Raw genomic sequence first — 26,509 nt, forward strand, 5'->3', positions numbered from 1 at the left:
AGAAAGATGCTGACATTTAACAAGAATCAGTCCAACAAACAAGCTGCGTATGAGTCCATGTTGATACTGTTTAGATCATACTTCTAATCATAGCTGAGGCCCAAGTCAACTAAATGATAGCTTTGCCTAAAGCTTAGAAGGGCCCCAAATGACAAAATTACACCTGTAAAGGTCTGTTTGTTAATTTCACACAATATGAATATTTTAAGTCATATTTTCTCATGTTTTTGTACTGTTTTATGCATTAACTTTAAATAAGAAGGAATTATGTACATCACAACAGATATTTATTAATGTATGGTGGTAATAAAGGTGGTTGATTGTTGATGTGTAAAAGTGCAAAATTAATTTTAGGGAAACCAGCTGGCCTGCAGGGGTTCGCTGGTTTACAGTGGTTACTTAAAGCAGCTTGTATGCTGGTTTTTGTTCTTTAAACCACACTTTTTGCCATTGGTGTTGTCTTTTTTTAGGCTACTGTTTTGTTCAGGTTATTAAAAAGGGGCTGTCACATTCTGTTTTGTACCAGCCTTGCTTATAATAAATAATAAAAATAATAATTTTAACAAGCATTTTCATGAGGAGAAGAAGCTGGACATGGGGCCTCACCTCCACCGTGCTCTGCTGCTGGTACAGCAGGTCGGACTCCTGGCTGCTGACGCTCAGGTGTGACAGTCTCTGCAGGTACATCGGGGACACCACCTGCTGCATCACAGGCTGCTGGATCACAGGCTGCTGCATAAGGACGTACTGCTGCTGCATTCCCTGCTGCACCGGGATGTACTGCTGCTGCTGCATTGCCTGCTGCACCGGGATGTACTGCTGCTGCATTTCCTGCTGCATTGGAACCAGGTATCGCACAGTCTCATAGGAGCCGTTCAGGGCGTACGGCAGCGGGGACACTGACCTGGCCGAGATCACCGTGCTGGTCACCGGCTCCGGAGAGGTCACTTTCATGGTCCGGTAGGTCGTCGTCTTCTTGCTCGTCTGGACAGACATCTTGATGAATCGGCGGAGCGGATCAGCTCAGACCCCCCCACAACACCGACAGAAAAACAAATAGGCCTACAACAACAGAGAGTTGGAAGTTTCTCAAAGCGAATAAGCGGGATAAAACCACGCAGGTTCCTCGGGTTGTTTTCCTGTGAGGGTTTTTCAGCGGTGGCTGAGAGGTGAACCGCCCCAGTTTAACTTCCTCCTGTCTGGCAAACTGGAGAGGAAAGTCCTGTTAGAGGAGTCCGTCCATTGAGAGAAAGCCCAAACTACTGAGGGAGGCGCCCTGCTCCACTTTATGCAAATATGCGCATCAGGAGGTGGGAGGGCTCAGAGGTGAAGGCTGGCAGAAAGTTCTACCTGGTTGCTCTGACATGAAAGTGAGCACACAGGTTCAAATGTGTAACGGTGAGAGTTTGGTTCCCCTGTCGCTGTCTGTGTGTCATTTGCCCCGAGGTGGAATGAGTACTTAGTAGAAGAAGTAGAAGTACCAATACCTCAGTGTAGAAATACTATGCAGTCCTGCATTCAAAATTTTACTTAAGTAAAAGTACAAACGTATTAATATCAAAATTGACTTAGTACCGAAGTACCGAAAGTAAAAGTATTCATTACGCAGAATAGCCCATTTCAGAATATGTAGCCTATTATATTATTAAATTATAATTATTGATAGATTAATGTACGTATCACTGTAATGTTGCAGCTGGGAAAGGTGGGATTATTTTTACACTTTAATTGTATCTTAATATATAACAATAGTCTATATCATAGGCCTATTTAATGTGTTGATGATATTTTGTATTAAAAATCTGAATGTGTAAAGTAACTAGTAGGCCTACCGAATTTATCAAATAAATGTAGTGCTGTAGAAGTACCCTCTGAATTGCAGTAGAGTAGTATAAAATAATATAAAATGAAAATACTCAAGTAAATTAGGCTATATGTCCGCGTGTATGTGTGTTTTTAAACCCTATTCTCGCGATGTGCGGCGAGAACAGGCAACGTAATTCGTTCCATCGAGGAAGCGTCTTTTATTTATCGGACACAATGGCTGCTGTCGAACTCCGTTATTTTCTGCGCTGTCCAGTCGACATTGGAGGGTCATCGATGTTTCAGTCGTCGCCTTGAAGCCGCCATTACTTCCGGTGAGAGTAAATAAGGCGGACTACGCTGAAAATACTGTTTTCAAAGTCGCTAGATGTTTGGCTTCTTGTTGTCCTCCAGCGCCGACTGGTTCCGCTGTCTTTTGCCAGGGTAACCTACTAGCTGCAACCAAACTACACTCTAAAAATTGAGCGATGCAACGCTTCTCGTTTTACGTATGTAAATGTTAAAATTCTACTTCAGACATTTTGGGAATATGTAGCAGCCATTCTTCAATTCGGGATGAGTTAAAATACACCAAGCTGTTTTTGTGAAAATATACGTTTTAAAACGGGGCTCCTCTGTGTTTCCTCCCTCACCGAAACGCACATTAATGAACAGCCTGTAAGAATTGCTCGGGAATAAATGTTCTTAAATGATTAAGATATTTGCTGAATTTACCATGATATTATTTGAATATCAAATGCACCACACATTAACATACTTGTTACCCTCATTGTAAAAGACCTTAGACCGTAAAATGCCGAATGTCTGAATGGAGTTTTGCGAGTACGTGGCTTTGGCCTCTATCGTGGGTAACACTGGCAGAATTTCTTACATTTAACTGCTGTAAATTTTATTTTAGTGTATGATGAGATTGTACTAAACGGTTGATAATATTAACTAGATAAACAACATGCTGGTTATGTAGATGTCGCACCTCGTTTAGTTCACCAATACAAAGCAGGCAAAATCATCTGTCATCAATTTCAAAACACACCTCATTTTTTCATTCATTTTCATTTTCACATTTGCTCCCCTTTCAGGTATGATGGTGTTTGTGTGTATGCATGTGCGTACATATGTGTATTTCACAGATATTTGGTGTGTGTATTTTTTCCCCCTGGATTCAGAGTGAAAATATATAGGCTACAGTGTTTAATTTGAGCTAAGCACTATTTGTTTAACAAGCTGCTTGACACAATGTTGTTCAGAAAGGCTTGCTTGATCAACCCCATAAGACAAAATGTAAGCTTTTATTTTGAAGTAAACCTCTGGTCTCTCTCAGTGATGCTGCTGCAGCAGGAGTTATGTAATCCAGCCTGTCTGCCATCATCCTCTGGAATAATCTTGCAGTCATCGAATAAGCTTCATTTGTTTGTGTGCTTTATTGTTATCTTTCTCACCACAACTATGTAAACCTATAGTTAAACGTCTTTAACCCTGCCAGTCAGTCTAACATTGCAAATGCATTCAAGACCAAGCACTGTTTAAGCCCACAGAAAGTCATTTTGAATAATTTTAGTGGAAATGTTAAAGTTTGCAAAGATTTAAAAAAATGCAAGGCTGAATTTTGATTAAATGTGTGTAAAATGATGCACAGCACATCTGCCTTACTCAACTGGCTGCCTGTATCTCTTCTATATTCTTGCTGTAATCTGAGGCGTGTAGATGTTTATGGGAAAATGTGCAGGATGAGGAGGGTTGCAGAATGAAATGTGTTTTTCTGTGTAAAGTGTTTTGCTTCTGCAGAGACATGTGTAGCAGAGACTGATTTGTTCTGATCACTTTCTGTTAACTCCCTCCTGTAATAATGCAGAAACCTCTCTCTGTCTTTTTTCCAGGTCCTGTCCTGGTTGATCTTGTTCATTGTCTTACTGAAATCATGTCTGGCTCAGGGGACTTACCAGGTGAGTATTTCTTGAAGCAGAAGTCATAAATGTTCTGGTCTGGGCCTGTTTTTCATGGCTTGGGCTAAGCCACTTAGTTCCAATGAAGGGAAAGCTCAATGCTGGAGAATACAATTATATTTTAGATAATATACATATATATACCTCGCACAAAGCCAGGTCCATAAAGAAGTGGTTTTCCTACCCACCCCCATCCAACAACTTCACTAATGCTATTGTGGCTGAATGGGAGGAAATGCCTGCAGCCCGGTTCCAAAATCTGGTGGTAAGCCTGAAACCAGAAGAGTGGAGGCTGTGATAGCAGCAGAGATTTGGAATGACATGATCACCAATCACACATTGGTGTAATGTCCGGGTGTCCACATACTTTTGGCCCTGTAGTGTATGATCTTATGGTTCAATATTCAAAATCATTCCCCACCTCAATTTTCAGCCTTCAGTATGTTTTCTGTGAGTTTGAGCTGGAAGGCAGTGTTCTAGTTTCGACTGTGAATTGGAACCAGACAGAAGAACATACTGACTTACACGCTGTGTCACACACATAACAGGGGGTTGCACAGATTGTTTTGTCTCTCAAACCAGATCGGAGTGGATTAGAATCCCACACAGTCGCACATTCACACTGTGAGTCACTCTGAATCACACATTGTTTAGTAGTATCTATTAATATCTCTAACTACTGGCTCTTAAAAGTCCCATGGTTATAGAAATGCTGGATGAAATTGGAGCTTCCAGCAGTAGCAAACCAATCTGCAGTAAAAAATAAATAAAAAAATAAAGGTAAATTGTAAACCTACTAATGCAGCATGTTCCAAGTCTCAGGTATCCACTTGTTTGCCCACTTTATCCTAAACACATTTTCTCTATAATATTGCTAAATAAACCACTTCTGTTCTTCAAGTTTGTTCTTTGCTTATTTGTAGCAATTTTGTGTATGTTTACATGTGCAATAATATAATGATTTTAAATCTTGTAGTATCCTGGTTTTGGTCATATATATTTGGGATATGAAGTTTACACAAAACAAAATAACCTATATACATGATTTTACATTATCCAGGTTCTGAAACCAGTATATGATGATAAACACAGGAATGTAATACTCCAAAAACTGTTAGTTTGCATGTGAACAATACTCACTGACTAACCTAACATCATGGAGCTGAAGGGTATTTTGGGAGACTTATCAATTGATGAGGTAGTTAATGACTGTCCCACCTACAGTAGTGTCCATGAGTGAACGACCACAATTTGCAAATAGTAACTCATGGCAGCTAACTGTAGCGCTGTAGGGGGACAAGCATTTATATCAATTTACTCCAGACAATATGTGAGTCCCTCTCTGAATACTTTCTGACTTCCCTGTCTTGTCTGTGACACTCAACCCAAAGATCATATGCTCCTACTGACAATGTAAATTATTAAAAATGGCTTTTAAATCCCTAAAACAGCTGGACAACGTAGTTTCTGGCAAACATTACTCAAAAACAGAGTAAGTAGTGTATTTGTTGAGGATTATTTACATATAAAGTTGAAGTATGTGGGATTTACTCAAAATACAGTGGTGTGCAAAAGTGTTTGCCCCCTTCCTGATTTCTTCTTTTTTTGCATGTTTGTCACACTTAAATGTTTCAGATCATCAAACAAATTTAAATATTAGTCAAAGATAACACAAGTAAACACAAAATGCAGTTTTTAAATGAAGGTTGTTATTATCAAGGGAAAACAAAATCCAAACCTACATGGCCCTGTGTGAAATAGTGATTGCCCCCTAAACCTAATAACTGGTTGGGCCACCCTTAGTAGCAACAACTGCAATCAAGCGTTTGCGATAACTTGCAATGAGTCTTATAGTGCTGTGGAGGAATTTTGGCCCACTCATCTTTGCAGAATTGTTGTAATTCAGCCACATTGGAGGGTTTTCGAGCATGAACTGCCTTTTTAAGGTCATGCCACAGCATCTCAATAGGACTCAGGTCAGGACTTTGACTAGGCCACTCCAAAGTCTTCATTTTGTTCTTCTTCAGCCATTCAGAGGTGGACTTGCTGGTGTGTTTTGGATCATTGTCCTACTGCAGAATCCAAGTTCGCTTCAGCTTGAGGTCACGAACAGACAGCCACAGTAAACTATTGTGTTTGTGTGTGTGTGTGTGTGTGTATTTATGGTAATGAAGGAACATGTCACTCAGTGCAACAGTGTGACTCACTGATGGGTTTTTTTCTAATAGTTTTTGGACAATAAGAAAAATATAGAATATCGAAAACCTTATTGGACATGTTTGTTAGCCATGAAAAATATTTTGTCCACTGTTGTTTTCCACAAATAGTTGAATGAATTACTGGAAAAATGCTCATCTTTCTGCTCCTTCTCCTTAACTGAAAATTCTATAATTTATTAATGTGCAGCTCAGAGCGAGACTTTGTCAGTAACAGAAAGTGAAGAGAAAGCTGTTGTTTAGTTGCCGTTGTCGTTTGTGTCCGCAGCCATAGAGTGTTCAGGGATGGGAATGAAGCTTCCCATCGGGATGACGCGACGAGCCCTCAGCTACGATGATAACCTGGAGGCCCCCATGTCCACGCCCCCCCATGACATCAGCATCAACAACCTGTGGAGACGACCCATCATACCAGAAAGGAAGTTCTCACACCTGGCTGAGGTAAGACAGGGCCTCCACAACACACACACACACACACACACACACACACACAGCTGCTTTACTATTACATTTTTCTTATTCTCACCTGTTTTGTCATCAAGAGGAAGAGTGTGATACAGTGTGTAGATGATGATAATAATGATAGTGATGTTGGTGTGTTTTTTCCACCAGGAGGATGAGAGTGTTTCAGTGAGTCAGTCCACAGGGCTGGGCTGCGCCCCCTCCAGGTCACCAAGTGTAGTGAAAGCCAAGGCCTCGTCCGTCATCATGAATTCTCTCATCACCAGTATGTTACGTCTGTTAATGACGATGATATTCTATATTTAACTTCTGTATATTTTATAGAATATGCCAAAGCTGATAAATGAATAATGTCATGAACAAGTAAAGTAAAAAAAGGATAAAATAATAAAGGGAAGAACTGTTAAATTCAGGAGAAAAAAAATACCACAGTTCAAGTCAAATCAAGCTAGTTAACTGTGGAGTTATGAATTCATATTTTTAACTTTTATCTGACTTGCTAATGTTACAGTAATACTCCACACAAAGTCTATTGTTCAACACTGTGTATGGTGACAAGTTGTTACAGCAGAACAAAAACATCCAAAGGATATTTGGTACCTTTTTTTTAATTCAACATGAAAACTTAAAGAATCATTAAAACTTTTTTTTTCCCCTCTCTCTCGCTCTCAGAGCAGACTCACGATAGTATGCACAAGTTTGAGCAGAGGGCGGGGCTTACTGACACCAGCTACACGCCCCACAAAGGCCTCACCGCTGAGGAGACGAGACACCACCACCGCATTCCCGAATCCCTCCAGGTAAGATACACACTGGACCTGTGTAACTTTTAGACGGATCAACTGGCAGAAATGGAATGTAATATTCATAAGTATGTTTTCATTAGTGCATAATCACCTGAAAATAAGAATTGTTGTGTTTTCGTTACCTTTTTAGAATAAGCCGTTTTTATCTACATAGGCAGCGGCTCCCCTTTCCATGTTGTACCTGCATGTTTCTACAGTAGCCCTGAACGGGCAAACCAAACACTGACTGTAGTTTTTCGCGAGTTTCGCGGCCACCATAGTTTCTCCTACACGCTTGGAAGGGGAGGGTGAGGCAAGCGGGATTCAAATGGTTGCAAACTGCAATCTTACCGCTAGATGCCACTAAATCCTACACACTGCTCCTTTAACACACAGACCACAGCACACATGTAAAACCAAGATGATTTGAAGACTTATCAGTGAACAAACTGCACAACGGTTTATAATACTATAAGACAAGACTTTACAACTCACAAAGTGCCTACCAGGAATGTGTGGTTGCACGTATTTGTTTGCCGTCGTAGCACCTTGCCAGATGATGGTGCATTGCGGCAAAAGTCAGTTAAAAAAATTTTTGCAGTCCAACCTTGCATGTTTTTTGCTGGGTTGGCATACCTGCTGAGCCAACGCAGTGGTCCCATTCAAATGAATAAGGGGGCTCCGTTTTTTCCCGCCGTGCTGTTGTTTATCTGAACATGGCCTTAGTCTTGAAGATGTGAGCCCCATATTTGAGAAGAGTCGCTCTGAAAGTAGGCATGACCATTATGGCAAGAAGATTAACATTTACATGTCATCGCTACATATAGTTATCTCTCCTTTCATCCAGCTCGTCTGATACTTTCCCTGTCTGAAGTCTTTGTCATGGACATGCGCATTTGGGGGAAAAAGCTAATTAGAAATCCGCTTACACAAATACATTGACAAGACATCAGTGTTATCCTGGAGAAATCAAGCCGGGGAAATCAGGTTTCTCTAATCTCCTACCCTGATTACAGAAACCAGGTTTCTCGTTTACTTGACAGTTAAGAAAGCCAACTGTGACTTAGCTACTACAAACTATTTAGGTTAACCGCACTGTATATGTCATTAGACAGGGGCGAGTCAGATACACACACAACTGTAACATCGTAGGTCTCACGATGAACGGTTTTTAAAAAAGGACCAAAATCAATGCAGCAGAACCAGAGATATCGTCTTTTTTTTATTCCACGTATTCTTATTCGTTGCCAAAACCTGGCACCAACCTATCTATTACCCAAAATGCAACTTGACCACCAGCAAATCGGCCAGAGTCTGGTGTGTGTTATGCTATTAATGGCTAATGTAGCCTCAAGCCGCTAGCCGTTTATTTTTCATTTTCAAACTTGTAGTCTTCAGCCCCAAACGACGCTGACTCAAGTGACATCACTTGAGGCAATTTATCAGATTTGACGCAGCTCCCTCTGGAGCCACCAAAGGGTTTATACTAATTTCTTTCACATATGCAGTAGTACTCCTCAAGATGTGTAAACAGACTTTGATGTGTAAAATATGGAGTTCCCCTTAAAAATTTGTAGTTGTCGGTTGGCTGCTTAATATTAATTTCATAACAGTAGTTCTGGTCCATGAAAATTAAATCCAACTCCCTGTACATGTGAGATTTTACTTAAGCCTGAAGCCTGATTTGTTGTTGCTGTTTAGAAACTGCAGATCCAGAGCATGGAGGCCAGAGAAGAGCGGCAGAACTCCTCTGCCCAGTCCACTCCATCCAACACACCACACAGCTCCCCTAAGCAACAACGCAGGTACACACACACATACTGCACACTATTCACTGTCCTGTGGTCTAAATCCTGTTTAAGAGTCTGTCCATCCTGACCACTGAAAATCTATAACCTGATTATTGGTTATGTGTTTGTGTAGGACCTGGTTCAGCAGCACAGGTTCAGAGCTCAGCATTAGCTCCACCAACAGCAGTATAGACATGGGAGACATGGCAGCAGGAGGCGTAGGAGGTGTGGTTGAAAGGTGGAGCGTGTTTGGACCGCGGCCGCTCGTCCAGAAGTCGACCTCTGACCTGGGATCAGACCCTACGACTGCAGGTAAACCTCGACAAATCTTGACAAAAAGTGCTTGAACGTTGGTTCGTTGCGTCTGAACAAAGCCACAGAAATGTCCACTTCTTCTCACGCCTAAAAGAGCCACTCCGTAGATCTCTAAGAACTTTAAGGATGTTGTTTATTGCGTGTCAGCCAAATTCCCATAGCATATTTTTTACTAAACAAACAACAAAGGAAACACTCTAATAAAAGCTCAAATAAATCCCTCCACTGCTTCAAAGACTCCTTTCTGTTTGTTCAGGCATAAACAGAAACTTGGTGAAAGGTGATTTTAGTTTTTGTCTCATATAAACAGTTACATCCAGGATTTGGGTTAATGGGTGAACAAATTACCTTCAGACTGACGGTAAAAACTGACCAAAAGTTCGAGCTGACAGCTCTGTGAGTCTGTTCACTTACTGGCTTTTGCTAATAGTGAAGCAGGGTTTTTCTGCATCCCAGTGATATAAAAGTCAGATAGGACAAGTTTAAATTGAGATCACCGACAGCTGCTGACAAACATTTAGATTTTCACATCTGATTCGGTCTGTTTGGAAACTATCAATCTTTTTTCCAGGGTGACTTTGGGTAGGTGATATGAGAAAAGTTATAGAAATTTTGGTGTTTGAGTTTAGTTTAGTTTGAGGAGTATAGGAACTTTTCTCATCTTATAGAAAAGAGCAATTTGTAACTTCAGAAGTTGTTTCACTTAGGAATTGCTCATCTCTCAGCTGAAAAAAGGTTTCTAGACTTTTAAACAAACCAAATAATTGCTTGATATCATTCACAGCATGGCGGGAAAATCCCAATAACAAAAAAAAAAAACCTACATCAATATACATAAATGGATTTTGAGATTTATAGTAGAGGCTGCTGCAGTAAAGTGACAGATAAAGTTCCCTTGTGCTCTTCACTTGAAGACAGATAATCCCGTTTAACAGAATATGTTCATCATCATTAGCATAAAACTGGATTCAGATAACTAAGCAGGAAGGTGTCGTTTCAGTTCACTCTCAAGTCAGGTAGCTAAAATGAGATTTTAAGGATTGTCTTAGTTTTCTTTTCAAATTCAAAGGCATTTATTGGCATGGCCATATACTATATTGCCACTGTATGGATATTGACTTAATCTTTAATCTGTAAACAAATCATCCATGGTGGAGAATAAACAACTTGCCAGCTGGTTTTGTTATTTAAATCCTTTGAGCCTCATGCAATTTCTTTGCCAAGATATGAGAAATTCTTTTCTTTTCTCATTTCCCAGCAGGCTTTGCACTGCAGGCATACCATGGGGCCCAGAAGCCAACCCCCATGGAGTTAATGAAGTCACAGGCCACGCGGCTGGCTGACAGCTCTGCCGCTCAGACGGTGGCCCCTCCCAAAATGGAGATTCCCACAGTGGAGGGTCGACGGCAGGGAGCGCGACCACACAAGCTCAAACCCAGAGACATGAACGTCCTGACGCCATCGGGCTTCTAAGGGGACACAACATCTGTCAAAGCTGCGCATCACTCACACGCTAAAGGTCCCATGAAATGAAAACCTCTGTGTGTTGTTATCATGTGTTTCTGCACATACTGTTACACAATCTATAGTTACTTTCAAAATGTGTCAGAAGTCCATTTCATTCATTTTTAAGTCAATCATTTGATCTTCAGTTGCTTTCAAATGTTAGCGTTTCTTAGCTGCTTAGCTTCTTGCACCTAGGATGACATTTCCATCCATTAATGTGATCATAGATTTTGGGGTAAGCCAGCTGACTCCTCCAAATATGAATCCTGCAGGTCTGCCTTTGCCTTTAAAGGGTACATTTGTTTTATTACATCTTGGGTTTCATTTTTGTAGTTTTGCACATCATTCCTGTTAGTAATAATAACAACACTGTACTCAACAAGTTAATCACTGACATCCGTGATAGCGGCAACATTGCTAAAAAAGAAGTCAGATGGGACAAGTTAGACAAACTTATTTGGAAGAGAAAACGAAGGCGAATTGTAAAATTATTACTCAAACTGCCTGTTGTAAACTTCCTGCATTAACTTTGACCTACCGTAATAACTGTAGTTGTGCGCTGACGGTTTTCCTGTCAAATAAGGGATTATTACCAACATTTCAGGTGCGTTAACTTTCAGTTTTTACTGCAAATAAAGTGGATTAGCTAATCTTGCTAAACTGTTGGCTTGTTTACAGCCTGAATGATCGTCTGACCGTTTGTTCTTGCCCAACCGGACTTTTATTGTATTGATGTCAGCGTGTTCCCAGTACTCAAATTACTTTGATGGCCAAAACCACAAAAATAAGACCCAAATTGGATAAACTGGAATTATACTTGAAGATAACTGTCGCTAGCGGTATTTGCATAGGTTTGAATTTTCCTCCTCAGTAACAGTCAGTTTTGGAGGAGAGCAGCTATTATTAGCATCCGTCTTTTTCATGTGAAAAACGTGTTACATGCAACCTCAAGGTCATTTCATGGGACCTTTTAACCTTTAAGCAACTCCAACATTCAGATAACCACTGTACTTTTCACCATTGAAACACTTCTCGATTTAAAAAAAAAAAACAAAAATCCATTTGCACTGCTTTGAGGCATTTACTGTGTTGCTTGGCTGTAAAACCGTACTGTAGAATCCCTCACCCTTTCTACTGTTACATCCTGCTGCAGCATGCTGACATGAGCTCAAGTCAACAAATTCAGCATGAATCAAGCCCTGAGTCCAGATAACCTGGAGAGGGCCACTGACTGATCTTGAGAACTTTGTCCAGCTGAGGGTGAAGATGATGGCGATCCTGGTTGAAAATGGTCCCCTGTAAAAGCACTTTATCCCCACTCTTCTCACCAGAGAGACTAGCTCTTTTATCCGCCCTCCAGGATGCAAATTAATAAGAAAACTTCATCTGTTTCCGTGTTGATAGTCTTTACATTCTGTCTGTCTCTAACAATCTTTCATTTGTCTTCTTAAAGGGGCATTTCACTAAGCAGGGTGGGAAGAATAAGTCTAACCAATTCCTTAAGTGTAGTTTAATAGGAATCAAACCAACAGAACAAAAAAAGATCCGATAAAAATTGTAAAAATGTTACCTCAGGAAATTTTGGAAATTTGGCTGGCTCCTGCTCACTGAAACGTTCCACTTATTTGTTTTGTGTTAAAGTTTTTTTTTATATATATTTTTAATGTATAGATTAAGATTTTTTTTTTATCTACTAGAAGAAGTGTGTGTGTGTGTGTGTGTGTGTGTGTGTGTGTGTGTAAAAATCAGAGCTACTGGAGTTTTTCAAAGGTTTTCAGATTACTGGATTTCCCACAGAAACCTTGTGTCACTCAGAAAAAGCGAAAGAGCTTTACACAGACACACATTTTTGCTTTTGGCATTTAAAGATGAATGCAGTCGTCACGGTGCAAAGAAATGTTGTGCTCCCCTGAGAAAACATTTCGCCTTACAGTAAGAGAAAACTGACTGAAATACATTGTTTTATTTTAGAAAGTTTTCAGCTGTTTGTCTCGCTATATAGGTGTCCAACATTTCTACAGTGCTAGCATAATGCTAATGAATGGCTTTTTTTTTACAAGGTTTCTGCAAGATGTGTGTGTGTGTGTGTGTGTGTGGCTTCGTAGAGCTTAATGAGCACTATGACTCATCTGTTAAATTAAATATAGCACCTGGCTGAATGTTGTTGTTATTGTTATTATTATTATTATTATTGTACTTTTATTGTTAAGTGGAAACCCTCTGTTTGCTGTTAATAGATTCCATGCGTGATGTGGATGAGTCAAAGAGTTTTTTTTCCTGTTTTTTATGGGGTAAAAATTTCAAATCCAAGTAATTTGCCACCTGTAACTCAGTCAGTCTCCTTGTCAGGATCCTAAAGCTTGACACAGAAAGAAAAACACACTCTGCTGTCAGCAGCTGTAAATATTAAATGAATATGACTGTTTCTGCTCCGTTAACGTTTGTTTCATAGTTTGTGTTCACAAGTGCTCTGTGTTTAAAGTGTGACACTGTTACCTTTAAATCTGTCCCTGACTGAAGTATCACATCTGAATCTCCTCTGTATGGTAGTGTGACTTTATAGTACCAACTGACTGAATTATAGTATGTTTCTGTTTATCTGTTCAACACTTTTTCCAGTTGATGGTTAACAGATATTTTCTTTAATTTATAGTCTGTACAGTTTATTTTTCTTTGCCAAAACAGTTTGGAATTTGAGAATAAATGTTACTCATCAGAAAAACAAGAGTTAGTGCTTCGTTATATTTGGTATGAAAAAAGTGTTTCTTGCAACAGATTTTGTATGGCATCTCTGGTGTTTTCTTCCACTAAATTTGACAAAGCAGAACAGTTAAAGTTGAACTGTTTATTGCCTATAATCATTCTCTGTGGATATGTAGTAATTTATCCAGTAACCAGAGTTCTCATCTTATGTTGATACATTACAACAGGCAGTTTAGAATAAAAAACAAAATCAGGTTTATCTCAAACAAATAAACAAACCTGTTTCCATAATGAAAGGTATATAATGTCTTTGTGGCATCTGATTGGCTGATATTTGCTCCTCCAGTCAGAGAGGAGTTTCCTGTCGGGCCTATCCGCCAAATCCTGAGCAGTCACATTTAGCAGAATTTGGACGACAAAACTGAAATCAGTCATATTTTATTTCCCATCCTGAGTAATACAGCAGTAACCTCAGTGATTACCAATTAAAGCAGATAATCTGTGATATTTTAATCAACCAGCCCCACTGGACACATGCATGTTCGAAAGTGACAAATACACTGAAAGGAATCACTGATTAAATTATCCGTGGAAAGAGGAGTTAAAGTTTATTTTTCGGGTTAAGTGGTTTATTGGAAAAGCATCTTCATGCAGAGTGAACAGGAATTCTGGTATCTTTATGTTTGAGAGGGCCATTGTACACTTTCAGTCTTTATGAGGCCTGGCACTCAAACTGTAAAAGCAAAAACATCTTCACCCTGCCTCTGTTGGAGTGCAGCTTCAGTCTATAGGAATTCCTTCACAGCAAGTTAGTCTAGTTCCTGAAAAAACAAGTCATTTAGTATAGCATCCATTCAATATCTTATTATTATAGAGAAAACAGTGTGTGGTAGCCAGTGAGAAAACATCCAGTTGCTTCAGATATCTTTATCTTAAAGTAAACCAGATTGCTCCAATAATACCATTTGACCACTTCGTACAAGTAGGAACTTGCAGAGTTCACTTGCTAGTTAAATCACTTGCAGAAAATGAAAAACAGGATGCGCTTGTTGTTGGAGTATCTTGGAGACAGTCTGAGCAGTACCCGATATGATTGTCAGGAAAACGGGGGCGGGGAAGGAGGGAGGCAGCGATCACTCCAAAACAACATATCATGTCTTCAAAGAAGGCAAAGACCAGTAGTGTTCCCTGTGTTATATGGACACAAGAGATGGACCGACTCTGAGCTGGAATTCTGGCATCATGCACTCCAGTCACAGTTCTCTCTAACTGGAATAATCTTGTTATCTTCATCTGAGATCAGTTGTGTAGGTTGTGAACCCCCATGTCAACATGACAACAGTCTGTGACAAAAAATCTTGTAGTGTGTGCAGAACAGCAGTTCTGACATCTTGACAAGCTTTTAGATTCTAGCACTCTTCTAGATGTTGGTTGTTCAGGGACAGTTCAGAATGGAGTTGGGTTTCTCCTGGGTTTGTGTTGATTAATACCTCACCTCAGGCTTCCTGGAAAGACGCAGTTTGGTGACTGATTTTCATAAAGCAAGAAGACACTTAAGGTGTCCATCAGTTGCTCCAGTAAACCAATCCAACACCTCCCGATGGGGGAAGTCCAGACATTCACTGCACAGGAGAAGAAGCTTGCCAACGTCCAAAGCTGCTCCTCAAATTCAAACTTTCTCGCCATCTTCTGGAAAGCGGGAAGTTAACCAACTCAGCCTGAGGCTAACTGGTTGAAATGGAACAGAACAGTCTTATTTCTTTAGATTGTCTTCTGGATCAGATAAGTCATTTAATTTCTTGTCCTCGCTGTTTTCCTTCAGGGTTTGATGCCTTCATGGTCTGCCTTAATGATCAACTCAGAGGAGTTGGATCTCCTGTCGAGATCATCTTCTTTCACTCCCTCTTTCACAGTTTATCTATACATCCCTTTCATCAAGCTCTGTGCAACAAACCTTCCCTTCCTGTCTTATCCTCCTCTGACCTATCCAGACATGTCAAAGAATTCCTCCATCTTTCTCTGTCTATCCATCTTCAGAGACTCGCTCCTCCTTTTCCTCCTCCGTCTCCTCCTCTTCTTCTGAACTCTCCATACATCTGGAAGAACAGCTCCATCTCTCTCTGCAGCGTGGTGTTTCGGAGGTCAGCATCGACTTTGGCTCGCTCCATGTTGCGGATCTTGAGCTCTGCAACGCTTTGGCTGCGCTTCTGCTGGTCCAGACTGACCCGCAGTACCGCAACCTGCCGCTCCAGGATGTCATTACAGCGCTGCAACCTGCAGTACACAAACACATACACCATATGTACATACACAGGCTTACACAACAAACACTAGCTATATGTTGCACTTATGAAACATCAGTTTAAATGAGGGCTACTTTGAGTATATATTGGTGTTTCCTACATTTATCATACTATAAGTTGGTTTGTATTGATCTAGGCTACTGTAAATGGCAACTGATACTGACTTGCATGTAAATGGTTTCAGAAGATAAAAACTGTCTCTGACTGATTTTCCAATCTACAATTTGACATGCTTGTCTGTTTAACAATCTCATTCCAAAACCATGGGAATTAATATGCTGCCACAACAGCCTCCACTCTTCTGGAAAAGCTTTCCACCAGATTTTGAAACCTGGCTGCAGGGATTTGCTCCCAAGAGCATTAGTGAGGTTGGCCTGGCTTTGTGCATGGGGGCATTGTCATGTTGAAACAGGAAAGGGTATTCCAAAACTGTTGCTATGAAGTCGGAAGCACACTGTTGTCTAAAATATCATTGAATGCTGTAGCCTTACAATTTCTCAAAATTGGAAGGGGCCTAGACCAAAGTAGTAGGTAAAACAGTCACAGATTAAACAACAAACATACACACAAAAGTACACCTGTCCAGTATTTGTCCACATATTTTTGGCCATACAGTGAATCTTCTGTTACAGCTGCATAATAATGTAACTTTGACAACAATAAAAGTAAATATTTAGCATGAAGGAATGAAAATTTAAATGAGATTTCAAAGTGTACACTAGAGGAGCATGTAGATACCAGTGACTAAACAAGACAAATCCCTTCATTTGCATCAAAGTAACTCAGCTACAAGTCCAATGAAAAAGGATAGCTCTACGAAAACAAGGATTTTAATACACATAAAACACTAAAGTACTAGATGTGGATGAATAATGTGTTTAGAGGACAAGAAGATGCCATCTTCCTCCTTGTGCTGGTGTCTCACCTCTGTATCCTGGCCTGGTACTCGGCCTTCTGCTGGGCCATCTGCTGCTGCAGCTCTGCCAGGAGGGAGCGAGTGTCCCTGGGCTGTGACTGAGGCTCAGGCACCTGGAGGTCTGGAGGACCAGAAGGGAGGAAAACCTCTGAGCTGCCCGTACTGAGGGCGCCGTCACTGAGTACAGAACAGGAGGCTGGGGAGTTAGGGTGGTGGACGTCGTCGTCATCGTCAGCATCATTATCATCGTCGTAACAGTCTTCATCATTGTCATTGTTGTTTTCTTCATGATCGTCATTATCACTATTTTGCTCTTCTGCTACCTGACTTGAAGGTAAACTTTTAGGTCTCTCTGGTGACCTGTCAAGACTAACTGCGCCCACAGCATCACTGCTCTCGTCCAATGGGAGAACCTCGCAGGAAGACCATGAAGAGGAGGAGTCCCTTGTCTGTCCCGCCTCCTCTAGTTCTGCCTCCTCATCACATGTTCCAATATGGCCTCCTGGATCATTGTTTTCAAGATGTCCACCAGTGACATCCTCCATCCTTTGATGTTGGGACACTCTGTCCAGGTTGTCATAGGCAGAAAGGGTGCTGTCCTCCTGAGCATCACTGCTGCCCCCGCTGGCTATTTCTGGCACTGCACCCTCTTCCTCTGCAGCACCAGAACTCCAGAAACCAGCGTCTGCTTCTCCCGGGCCTGACCAGGCCTTTGCAGGGGATGGTCCTTGGCCAGCATGGTGCTGGTGATAATCTATGTTGTGTCTGTCAGAGTGGTGCTGAAGGGGCTGACTGGAGGAGGGCAGGGGGTAGAAGCAGTTCTCTGGGTGGGAGGAGGTGTAGCGATGGCCGAGAATTCTCTTCTGGCCAGAGGACAAGTCTGATTTGGCAGCAGCAGAGTAGATACAGCTACAAGAAGCAAAGAAAGGGAGGTTAGACTTTCAAGATTATCCTCTCATTGATTTTATACATCTAAAATAATTTCATTTGCAAGGACCACACCACAATAGTATGTGATAAAAGGTTCAATGATGTAAGGTAGTACTGGACATTGAGGATGGATGGGTGTGAGATAAAGGATGAAAAAATGATTGGATAGGCATGTCTGGATTGGGGGTCCGTCTCCCTTGTCTCTTCTCCCTGTGTGTGAACGGTACCCTTGTTCCTTTCTTTCTCTGTGTGAATTGTGTCCTTGTCCCTTCTCGCTCAGTGTGAATAGTGTCTTTGTCTGTCTCGTATGGTGTTCTTGAGTTTTGCATATTATGTGCATGTGTAGTCTATCCTCTTTCCAGGTCTCCATTGTGGAGAGGAGGTCATGTGGCTCAGGTCATACCTATTTTGGTGAGCACCTGAAAGTTGGTAGTTGCCAGAGCACTCTCAGATAGAATGTTAGTCTGTGCGATGTTTGTATGAGATGTTGTGAGTGTTGTTTGATAGTGAAGCTTTGTTAGAGCAGATCTGTTGTACCTGGGGTTTGGTGTGTCTGCGGCGGCCTGTCCTGGCTCTCTGGAGCGCTCTGCGATGAGAGGCAGAGACAGCTGGCGGAGGCAGGGCGACGGGTGGAGATGAGGCTGCCTCAGAGCATTTGGTGATGCACGCGAACCTCCAGGTGGACGGGCTAACATGGATGGGGGGACTTTGGCGAACAGAGATTCGTGCTCTCTAATCAACTCCAACATCAGCACCTGGACCAGTGCTGCACCTAGGACACAGAGATTAAGATATTCTTCAAAGAACCCTTTTGGTTCTCTCAGGTTCTTGTCATATGCTAGAAAAACATGAACAAATAGTGTTTTTTTAAGCCATTAATGGATTTCTGAGGGTAAGTTTTAATGGAGCTAGACAATACAGATTTGATCACAGTAAGAAAGTCCAGGTGGAGCTGAGGCGGGAGGAGCAAGTGGCCAACACCACGACAAAGTGTGATACAGTGAGACACCTAACATTTTTTCAGTCTCAGACACTACCCCCCTGTAGACCTGAAAGGTGGCTTTAAAAACCATGCAGCTCACTCGGAGTACAGAGGCTATGGTCAGCTTGGATTCACAGTGGCTAAAATAGAAAAAATAATATTAATTTGGTTTGTCAAAAGTAAAGTCAACTTTTCTGCCTGCCCTCATATGCTCAGTATGTTCCAAACACTCATGTTTTGCCAAAGTATCGCTAAATACACTGCTTGTGTATCAAATCTCACTTATGACCCTGTAGAACTCATAAGAACCTATGTTGCTTTCAGCAAAGCCCTCCTCGTGCACTTGATATTGTTCTAATGAGAAGATATGAAGACATAAATGAAAGCCCCTATACGTAGAATGTTTTAACATCTTTCAAATTATTCTGACGGAATACGTTTTTGTTTGTGGAAAAATGAGATCCAAAATCCATGCTCCTAAATGACCCGTTGCCTACATGTGATATCACAGATGCTATGTTAGTGTTTTTCAACAGACCATAATTTTGAAACAAAAAAGAATAATTCATCATTCATTCATTCATTATGGTGCTGTGGGCCAGTTTGTCTGTCTACCTCCCATGATACTTTGTGGATCTTCAGCTTTGGCTCGGAGGATGTTTGGCCCAAACACAGTGGCCAAGTTCTGGCCGCTCATCTTGTTACTGCTGGAGTAACTCTGGACCTCATTTAGAAACCTGCACACACACACACACACACACACACACACACACACACACACACACAATGCTAATTAATACTCTCTTTGATAGTTTTTGATCATTACTCCCAATGATTAACTTTTCCCCCCTTCCTTTCAAGGTTGAAAAGCCTCTGAAACATTTACTTCACTATAACTAAAGGATAAGAAGAAACCCCATTTTTAAGTTATCCCTCGTGATACACCAGTAAGGATTCCCTACTTACTTGCTATTGTTTTGAATACTGATTTTCCATATCCACCACCCATGTAAAGCATAAACAAAAAACTCTGTGCCATCTTTAGGAAGTCTCATTGAGTTTAACCATTTACATCTACTTTTTCCATTCAGTATTTCATAATACAAGACAAAAACTTGAATGAAAACCTGACTCCAGACTGTCAGGCTAAATAGCAAGGTAGGAGGGGTCTTACTGGCAGATAAAGTTGAGTAGGTTGAAGTTTGCAACTGGCAACTCATGAAGGAGATTCCTCAACTCCCCTAAACCCTGAGAGAGGAAGAAGGGAGGAAGAATAAGAGGATGTGAAGATTGGAGTCAGGAAGGGGCAAAAAAACGACAGGCTAAAGCAAAGACACAAGGTAAGAAGGAAGAAGAGATGTTTGTATTGGTGCCAACACACTAAATGTTATTTATATGTCAAAGTTAACATGCTACGGTATGCAATATATGTGGAATTTAAACAGTTATAATTTATAAGAGTTTTTGACCACTAGGGGTGGCTAAGTGCAATCTTTTGATGAACATTTATCTCGTGCACACACAAGAGGATAAACGTGTGTGCACACAGGTAGCGCAATATGCATTCCTACCGACAGGTTCACGCTGTTCCACTGATCAACAGTTGTTGGTGGTAATATGTCAACAAATGTAGCAAGGAACCAGTAAAAGGCAGAGAAGAAGATTGCTGATGTAAACATGGATATAAATAATACAGTTTTCAAAATATTAAAAAAAATTGGCTTTGATAAACTGTAAGAAATATTGAAAGTAAAGATAACTGTGTTTGTACCTTTAAAGAGTAACTTAACACCAGGCTGAAAACAGTGTTTTGCTACCCTCTGTGGTTGAAAGTTTCAAGTCTGTTTCACCTCTTACCACTCGCATCATCACTGATGTGTGTGGTTGGGTTTAGTCAGAAGTGTGCTCTGTTGCACCTGTAAACACACCCAACAGTAATGTCAGAGGGTCCTGGAGTACATGTGTACATCACTGCAGCAAGGGGAGAAGTTAAACCACTGGAGGTCAGCAAAGACAAGATTTTCAGGGGCTGTTGCTCTTTAACTAACGAATTGTTTGACAGCGTAGTGTACAGAGCTGCAGTTACCAGTGTGCGGTCACTCGTCAGCTTCTGACCACAGAGCAGGAAGTCCTGGTAGCGTCTGTAAGGAACCAGAGGCTCCGGCAGCTGTCTGAGGTAGAGCTTCAGCAGTGACGCCACCGTGTGGACGTCTGTGCTGCTGCAGGCAAAACACACAGCGAGCTAACTTTTTTCACAAATCCCTTTGAAGAACACGTGATCAGAAAACAGTACAGGCAAAAAGCAGAGGGATTGTACCTGTCGAAGGACGGTCTCTCCCCTGCATCAAAAGCCTCCTGCAGCTCTTTGACCAGACTGGCCTGTCCTGGCTGGCGAAACAAGCCCACTTCACGCAAGCCACACTCCCGGATGAAGGTCACACACTGCTCCACCACCAGAGGAACCAAACGCACCCCATAACGTCTCTCATACAGCACCGTCTCCTCCAGACGCTGACCAAAGACCCCTGCAAGGGAGGAAGATTTTAACGGGATTCCTCTCTGGAGCCAAGGTACACCTCATCCAATCAGAAATAAGATGAATAGTCAGGTAAGGTCTTTGAAACCCTTTTACATTGCTAAAAAAGAAACCACAATGTAGAGTTAGACATGTAGCTGTCCCGTCACATCATGTTTATGTGTCAAAAGACATGAGCCTCTACTGCAGTCTGTGTAATGTTTCCAGGATCAGAAAATCTGATTTTGGTAATGTTGTGGGATGTCTGGCTTTGAACAATTTCATTTAATAGAATTATTGATTTTTTGCCAGAAGAAGGCAAAATTACTCCAAAACAAACTGACAGACGCACAGCTGTAACATAGCTGTGACCTTATAATGTAGCAAACAGTTGCCTACTTAAACATCCAGCAGACACAGAGCAACATTAGCATACATTAGGATGCTTGCATGAATTATGTGAATTCAGGGAAAAAACACCACTGGTAAACACACTTTTTAGAGAAAGCATCTAAACACAGTGTGTGTGTTTGTATGTGTATATTTATGTGTGTGTACCTGTGAAAGGGATCCAGACTCCCTTGTTGAGGCTCTTCAGCCACTCGTCACCCTGACCAGCGCTGTTAGACAGGAAGAAATACGAACCTGGGCTGGCCAACACGTCTCTGTTACCTGCATATACACAAACATGGCTGTTTTTAGGGGCTTGTCCAAGTCAAGGTTTTATAACCAAATCAAAATGCAAGCCAAGATGCAAGTCTATCACCGCTGACCATTACAATGACACTGTAGTATACTTCAAGTGCATTTCAAAATTATAGTTCAAAGCCATTGTAATAGTGTATTCTTTAATTTTTTACAGACATAAACAAAGTCCTTTTAGCGTATTTAACCATTACAAAATATACAGATAGACAATAGACTGTTTTCTGATATGCCATGCTATGGTTAAAAGAGTACTCCACCAATGTAGTATCTCACATTGACGGATTCGCGATGGCCAGTTTTTATAAAAGTATCAAAATCAATGCAGCAGAACCAGAAACAATGTCTTTTTTATTCTGTGGTGCCTACATTACCCACAATGCAACTTGACTGTTGACGGTTCGATCGGAGATTCAAGTGTGTTATGCTAGTAGCAGCTAATGTAGTCTCAAGCTGCTAGCCTCAAGCACCAATAAGGAGTGGGCTTCAGAGGTCTGGGACACTAACTCCACACACCCAGACTTTTGCACAGCTCCCTGTGGAGCCACAAAAGGCTTTATAAAACGTTTTTTTACATATGCAATAGTACTCCTCAAGACCTGTTAACAGACTTTGATGAGGGAAATCGGCGCACTTCACCTTTAAGGTTTGGTTAGGCTTAGCCACAAACACTAGTTGGTTAAGGTTAAAGAAAGATTGTGGTCACGATTAAAAAGACAAGAGTCATAATTCACATGGCCGCTAGAGGACTTCGTCAGGTAAATGTCATTTTAGCAAATGCTGTCTTTTTTAATGAGATCAGTGTCATAGTTTATTTCGCTCCTCCTCCTTAAATATGAATCCTGTTTGAATGGGGCTTGAGAAAGTGACACCATGGTTATGTAGTAACTCAACAAAGAACAAACAATTAACATGGGAACATCCAGTACCTTGTCAAATATATATTATTAACCCCCATTATCAGCCACCATCAACACACACACACCATACATTCTCTTCCCCACCCCATCCTCCATCTTCATCTCTATATGGTGCACAGATTCGTTAACACACACTTTCTTCTCTTCTTCCCCATGTCCCATCATGCTCCACTGTCTGTCCTCGTCAAAGTCACATGAAACACAGACACAGACACATACAGTACATGTATGTAGGAAGCACATACATACACACACACTGTCACCTTAGATAGAAGCCTTAAGACCCTGAGTCAGCATTTAATAGATGTCACTCAAGGGCAACGCACACAAACAGCTAGAGTTCTGGAGGGATTAACAAATAATATGTCGATGGTTTGTGTGTGTGTGTGTGTGTGTGTCACCTTTGTGGCCTGTACTGTCATGTTTCCAGGACTTGAAGCAGCTGAGTCCCATGCTGCAGCGCTCTTGCTACAGTTGCTACGGCGACAGTTGTAGATGCTCAGTGCAAATTACACACAGCAAGGTGAAGGTTTTTTGCTGACTTGTGAAAGTGTAGAAGGTGAGACAGCAGCGGTGCACAAAAGCAACATCACCAGAGTCCCAGTTTTAGCTAGTAGGACTTAGACGGAGTGTTGAAAGCTCTTGGTTTTTATCATCCTGTTAGATGAATGGCCATAAAGAGTTATTCCTGGGGGGGAGAAGCCTTAAAAAAGAGATGGTCTGGTGGATATGGAGCCTTAAATACAGGTTCCTGGATATTTTCACCTTAAGGGATGGATTGATGGATGGAAGTGGATATAGTGTCTTTTTGGTGGATAGATTTACAGAGGTCCTTGGTAGATGTTTAACCCTAAGTTCCTGGGGTATATTGTCTTATAAAAACTTAAAAGAGAGGCTCTTGGTGGATATAGTGCCTCAATAAGAGATTCCAGTTAAATAATTGGCCTTATAAAGTGGATTTTAGAGGTTGAAAACCCTTTAAAAGAGTGAGAGTAGAGTGAATATTTAAACCTTGAGGAGAGGTTCCAGGTAGTTATACAGTTCCGGGTGGGTATTTAATATCAAAAATACAGTATAATTTAGGAAATTCAGCGTTAAAAAGAGATTTCAAGTGGACGTTTAAACATTATTGAGAGGTTTCAGGTGGAGACTTATAGGACCCAAAAGAGGAGTTCCAGTTGGATATTAAACTTTTTCTTCTTTGCAGATTTGTAACCTTGCAGAGAGATTCCTGATGTTTATGCTAACCTCAAGTTAGCGTAGATGGAACTAAAGCCTTGAAGAGAGGATCATTTTTGGAAGGTTTCCTACAATTTAAAAAAGGATCACACCTTCAGCAGCAGTTCCTGGTGGACACATTCTTAATGAGAGGTTCCTGGGTGATGTAAAGTCTTCAAAAGAGGTCCTGTGTGGAAATACATTGTATTTCCATACATGTAAGTTCCTGGTGGATAGTACTGGACCTTGAGAGAGATTCTTGGTGGATCGGCCTTTAAGAGAAGTTCCTGTTGAATAGCCTTCTCCTCACAAAAGCCATCTCTCCAGAGCCACTAAAAAAAACAAATGTCCTACTGGTTTCGAAAGAATTCCTGACAGAAAGTTCAAAACGTGTGAGAAAATGATCTCAACATACATGTGCAGGGTTGCTTAGAGAGCAACACAACCTTCAAAATGTTCCAAGTTGCTTGTTGTAGAAACTTCTTCAGACTGGATGCACCGGTTCCTGTTGGCAACATCTGCCTTTAAGGATTTCAAATCATTTAGGGTGGATTCGTCCACATCCAGAACCCCAGACACCCCCAGTCTTCTTTATCCTTTTGATGCTCTAAAGGGGACAGACTTGGAGAATGTTCCCGTTCACACACGTTATCTCAAAACTGTCGCACCAATAGTGAGATGTCTGACTTTGCTTCCTATCTTTGGAGTATTTCATGATGACTGTCTCACTGTATGAGACACAGGATCAGCATTATACCACCTGTCAGTTGCTCTATATTTCTCTCTTTTTATATTACATTTTCTCTCAGCAGCTGACAAAAAGTTCAACCATCTTGAAGGAACATTTTACTCTTTGTCTTGTCTCTTCCACCAGCCAGGGAGTCAAACTACTCCATCGTCCATAAGGAAAGAGGCGATCTTATTCCCTCCTGCATCCTCCCTTGTCTCCCTCTCTGTCCTTTGCTTTATTAGCTCTTTAACTGGACGCCCTGCTCCATTTCCAGAACACAGTCTACATATCTGAATGTCCACGTCTTCATCATCCCCGTCCCTCTTCTTCCTATCCTCCTTCACTCCGTCCTCTTTTTCCTTCCTGTCTGTCTCTCCTGCTGTCCCTCTCTTTGTCCCGGTCCAGCTCGTCCTTCTCTCTTGTTCCCACTATCTTCACCTTCTCTCTCTCTCTGTCTCTCTCTCTCTATTTCCCAGCAGTGTGTGTGCCCCCTTGTTGCCCCCCTCCCCATTTACCTCATCAATAACCATGCTGTGTGTGTGTGTGAAAGCTGTGCATTAGGAAAATTGGTTCGCTGCGACGCAGCGCTGTTTTACCAAAGTAATCACAGCTGATGGTGAGAGAGAGAGAGAGAGACAGAGAGAAAGAGAAAGAGAGAGAGATGATCTGGCTCAAATTCTGCTGCTGTTGAAGTATGGTCTGCTGCAGCTCACACACACATACACACACACACACACACTGTCACCATGATTCAAGTGGACATAAAAGCGAGAGAGGCTGGTCAACTTTTGAACTCAATTAAAGTATGAGAAACCTCTCTCTCTCTCTCTCTCTCTCTCTCTCTCTCTCTCTCTCTCTCTCTCTCAGTACAGTTCAATTCAATACGCCTCATTGGCCTGAAGTACAATACAGTATACAGTATATTGCTAAAGCTTTGTTAGTAATCAATATAAGCAATCAGATATTAACAGTAGTCCTGCCTACTGGCTAAAATATACACCAGACATAACTATAGCACCAAAAGTATGCATACATTATTATTATCCCGAAACCATGGGTATTAATCTAGTGCTTTAACAGCCTCCACTCTTCTGGTTCCAGGCTTTCCACAAGATTTTGGAACTGGGCTGCAGAGATTTGCTCCCATTCAGCCACAAGAGCATTAGTGAGTTCGGCCACTGATGTTGGGTGATAAATCCTGGCTCGCAGTCAGTGTTCCAGTTCATCCCAAAGGTGTTGGATGGGGTTGAGGTCAAAGCTCATTCAAAATCATTTGGACCTCTACATTTGGACATGGACCTCTTTGGGCTGCACAGACAAAATAGACATTTTTGATTCAGATCATTTTCTACTTGGTTTCCAAGCATCACATGTAGACATCAGTTACAATAGTCCTACTATAGTTTTTGAATCATTTTGCATTGCTGTATTGGAAACTTTTTGATTGTTTTTATGTTCTTTTTGTTGCTATTTATTCATGACAAATTAGTTTTTGTTTTCATTGTAAGCTACTATTGTCTATCTTTTCATATGTAGTCATTTCACTTTCTTTCTGATCTTTATATTTGACTTGTTTTGCCTTTTCTTGTTTTATTGATACTGTGTGATTTTGAATTGTTTATTTTTGTTGTTATTGTTGCAAAAATAAGCAAGACACATTTTCAAGCATCATGGTGCCATTTTCTTGTAGACTCACAACCCAATAGATAATTCTGTTATACAGTATGTCTACCTGTTTGTCTGCAT

General features: G+C 41.2%; 3 protein-coding genes across 10 annotated transcripts in view; 1 reads left to right on the forward strand and 2 right to left on the reverse strand.

Annotated features, from left to right (window-relative positions):
* pof1b (POF1B actin binding protein) overlaps positions 1-1,299 on the reverse strand; it is a 46,390-nt gene extending 45,091 nt beyond the window's left edge. Inside the window, exon 1 of one of the 3 annotated variants that reach the window (XM_044221559.1) lies at positions 607-1,299. In XM_044221559.1, coding sequence (XP_044077494.1) covers positions 607-996 — 390 coding nt within the window. In that variant the 5' untranslated portion in view covers positions 997-1,299. The remainder of the gene's footprint in view (positions 1-606) is intronic. The other 2 variants (XM_044221560.1, XM_044221561.1) reach the window with 2 other exon arrangements.
* On the forward strand, positions 833-13,566 carry LOC122887889 (putative monooxygenase p33MONOX). 5 transcript variants are annotated; one of them, XM_044221566.1, is made up of 8 exons: positions 833-960; positions 3,702-3,767; positions 6,252-6,424; positions 6,596-6,710; positions 7,118-7,245; positions 8,932-9,035; positions 9,154-9,332; positions 10,597-13,566. In XM_044221566.1, exons 2-8 carry the CDS (start codon positions 3,743-3,745, stop codon positions 10,806-10,808), a joined length of 936 nt encoding a protein of 311 aa, XP_044077501.1. In that variant the 5' UTR covers positions 833-960; positions 3,702-3,742; the 3' UTR covers positions 10,809-13,566. The 5 variants fall into 5 exon arrangements, with proteins under 5 accessions (XP_044077501.1, XP_044077497.1, XP_044077500.1 ...); XM_044221562.1 differs by lacking the exon at positions 833-960 and adding an exon at positions 1,982-2,138 and having other exon boundaries at positions 10,594-13,566; XM_044221565.1 differs by lacking the exon at positions 833-960 and adding an exon at positions 1,982-2,138.
* On the reverse strand, positions 11,966-25,200 carry LOC122887887 (rho GTPase-activating protein 24-like). 2 transcript variants are annotated; one of them, XM_044221558.1, is made up of 9 exons: positions 23,217-25,200; positions 21,749-21,862; positions 20,993-21,200; positions 20,762-20,891; positions 19,850-19,923; positions 19,291-19,412; positions 18,231-18,465; positions 16,773-17,672; positions 11,966-15,818 (listed from the first exon to the last, which is right to left on the reverse strand). In XM_044221558.1, the coding sequence occupies exons 1-9, from the start codon at positions 23,266-23,268 to the stop codon at positions 15,578-15,580; spliced, it is 2,076 nt and encodes a 691-aa protein (XP_044077493.1). In that variant the 5' UTR covers positions 23,269-25,200; the 3' UTR covers positions 11,966-15,577. The 2 variants fall into 2 exon arrangements, with proteins under 2 accessions (XP_044077493.1, XP_044077492.1); XM_044221557.1 differs by having other exon boundaries at positions 20,762-20,894.
* Between the last annotated feature and the right edge of the window lie 1,309 nt (positions 25,201-26,509).

Source organism: Siniperca chuatsi, linkage group LG14 (genome assembly GCF_020085105.1).
Source record: "Siniperca chuatsi isolate FFG_IHB_CAS linkage group LG14, ASM2008510v1, whole genome shotgun sequence".
In the NCBI taxonomy this organism is placed as follows: domain Eukaryota; kingdom Metazoa; phylum Chordata; class Actinopteri; order Centrarchiformes; family Sinipercidae; genus Siniperca; species Siniperca chuatsi.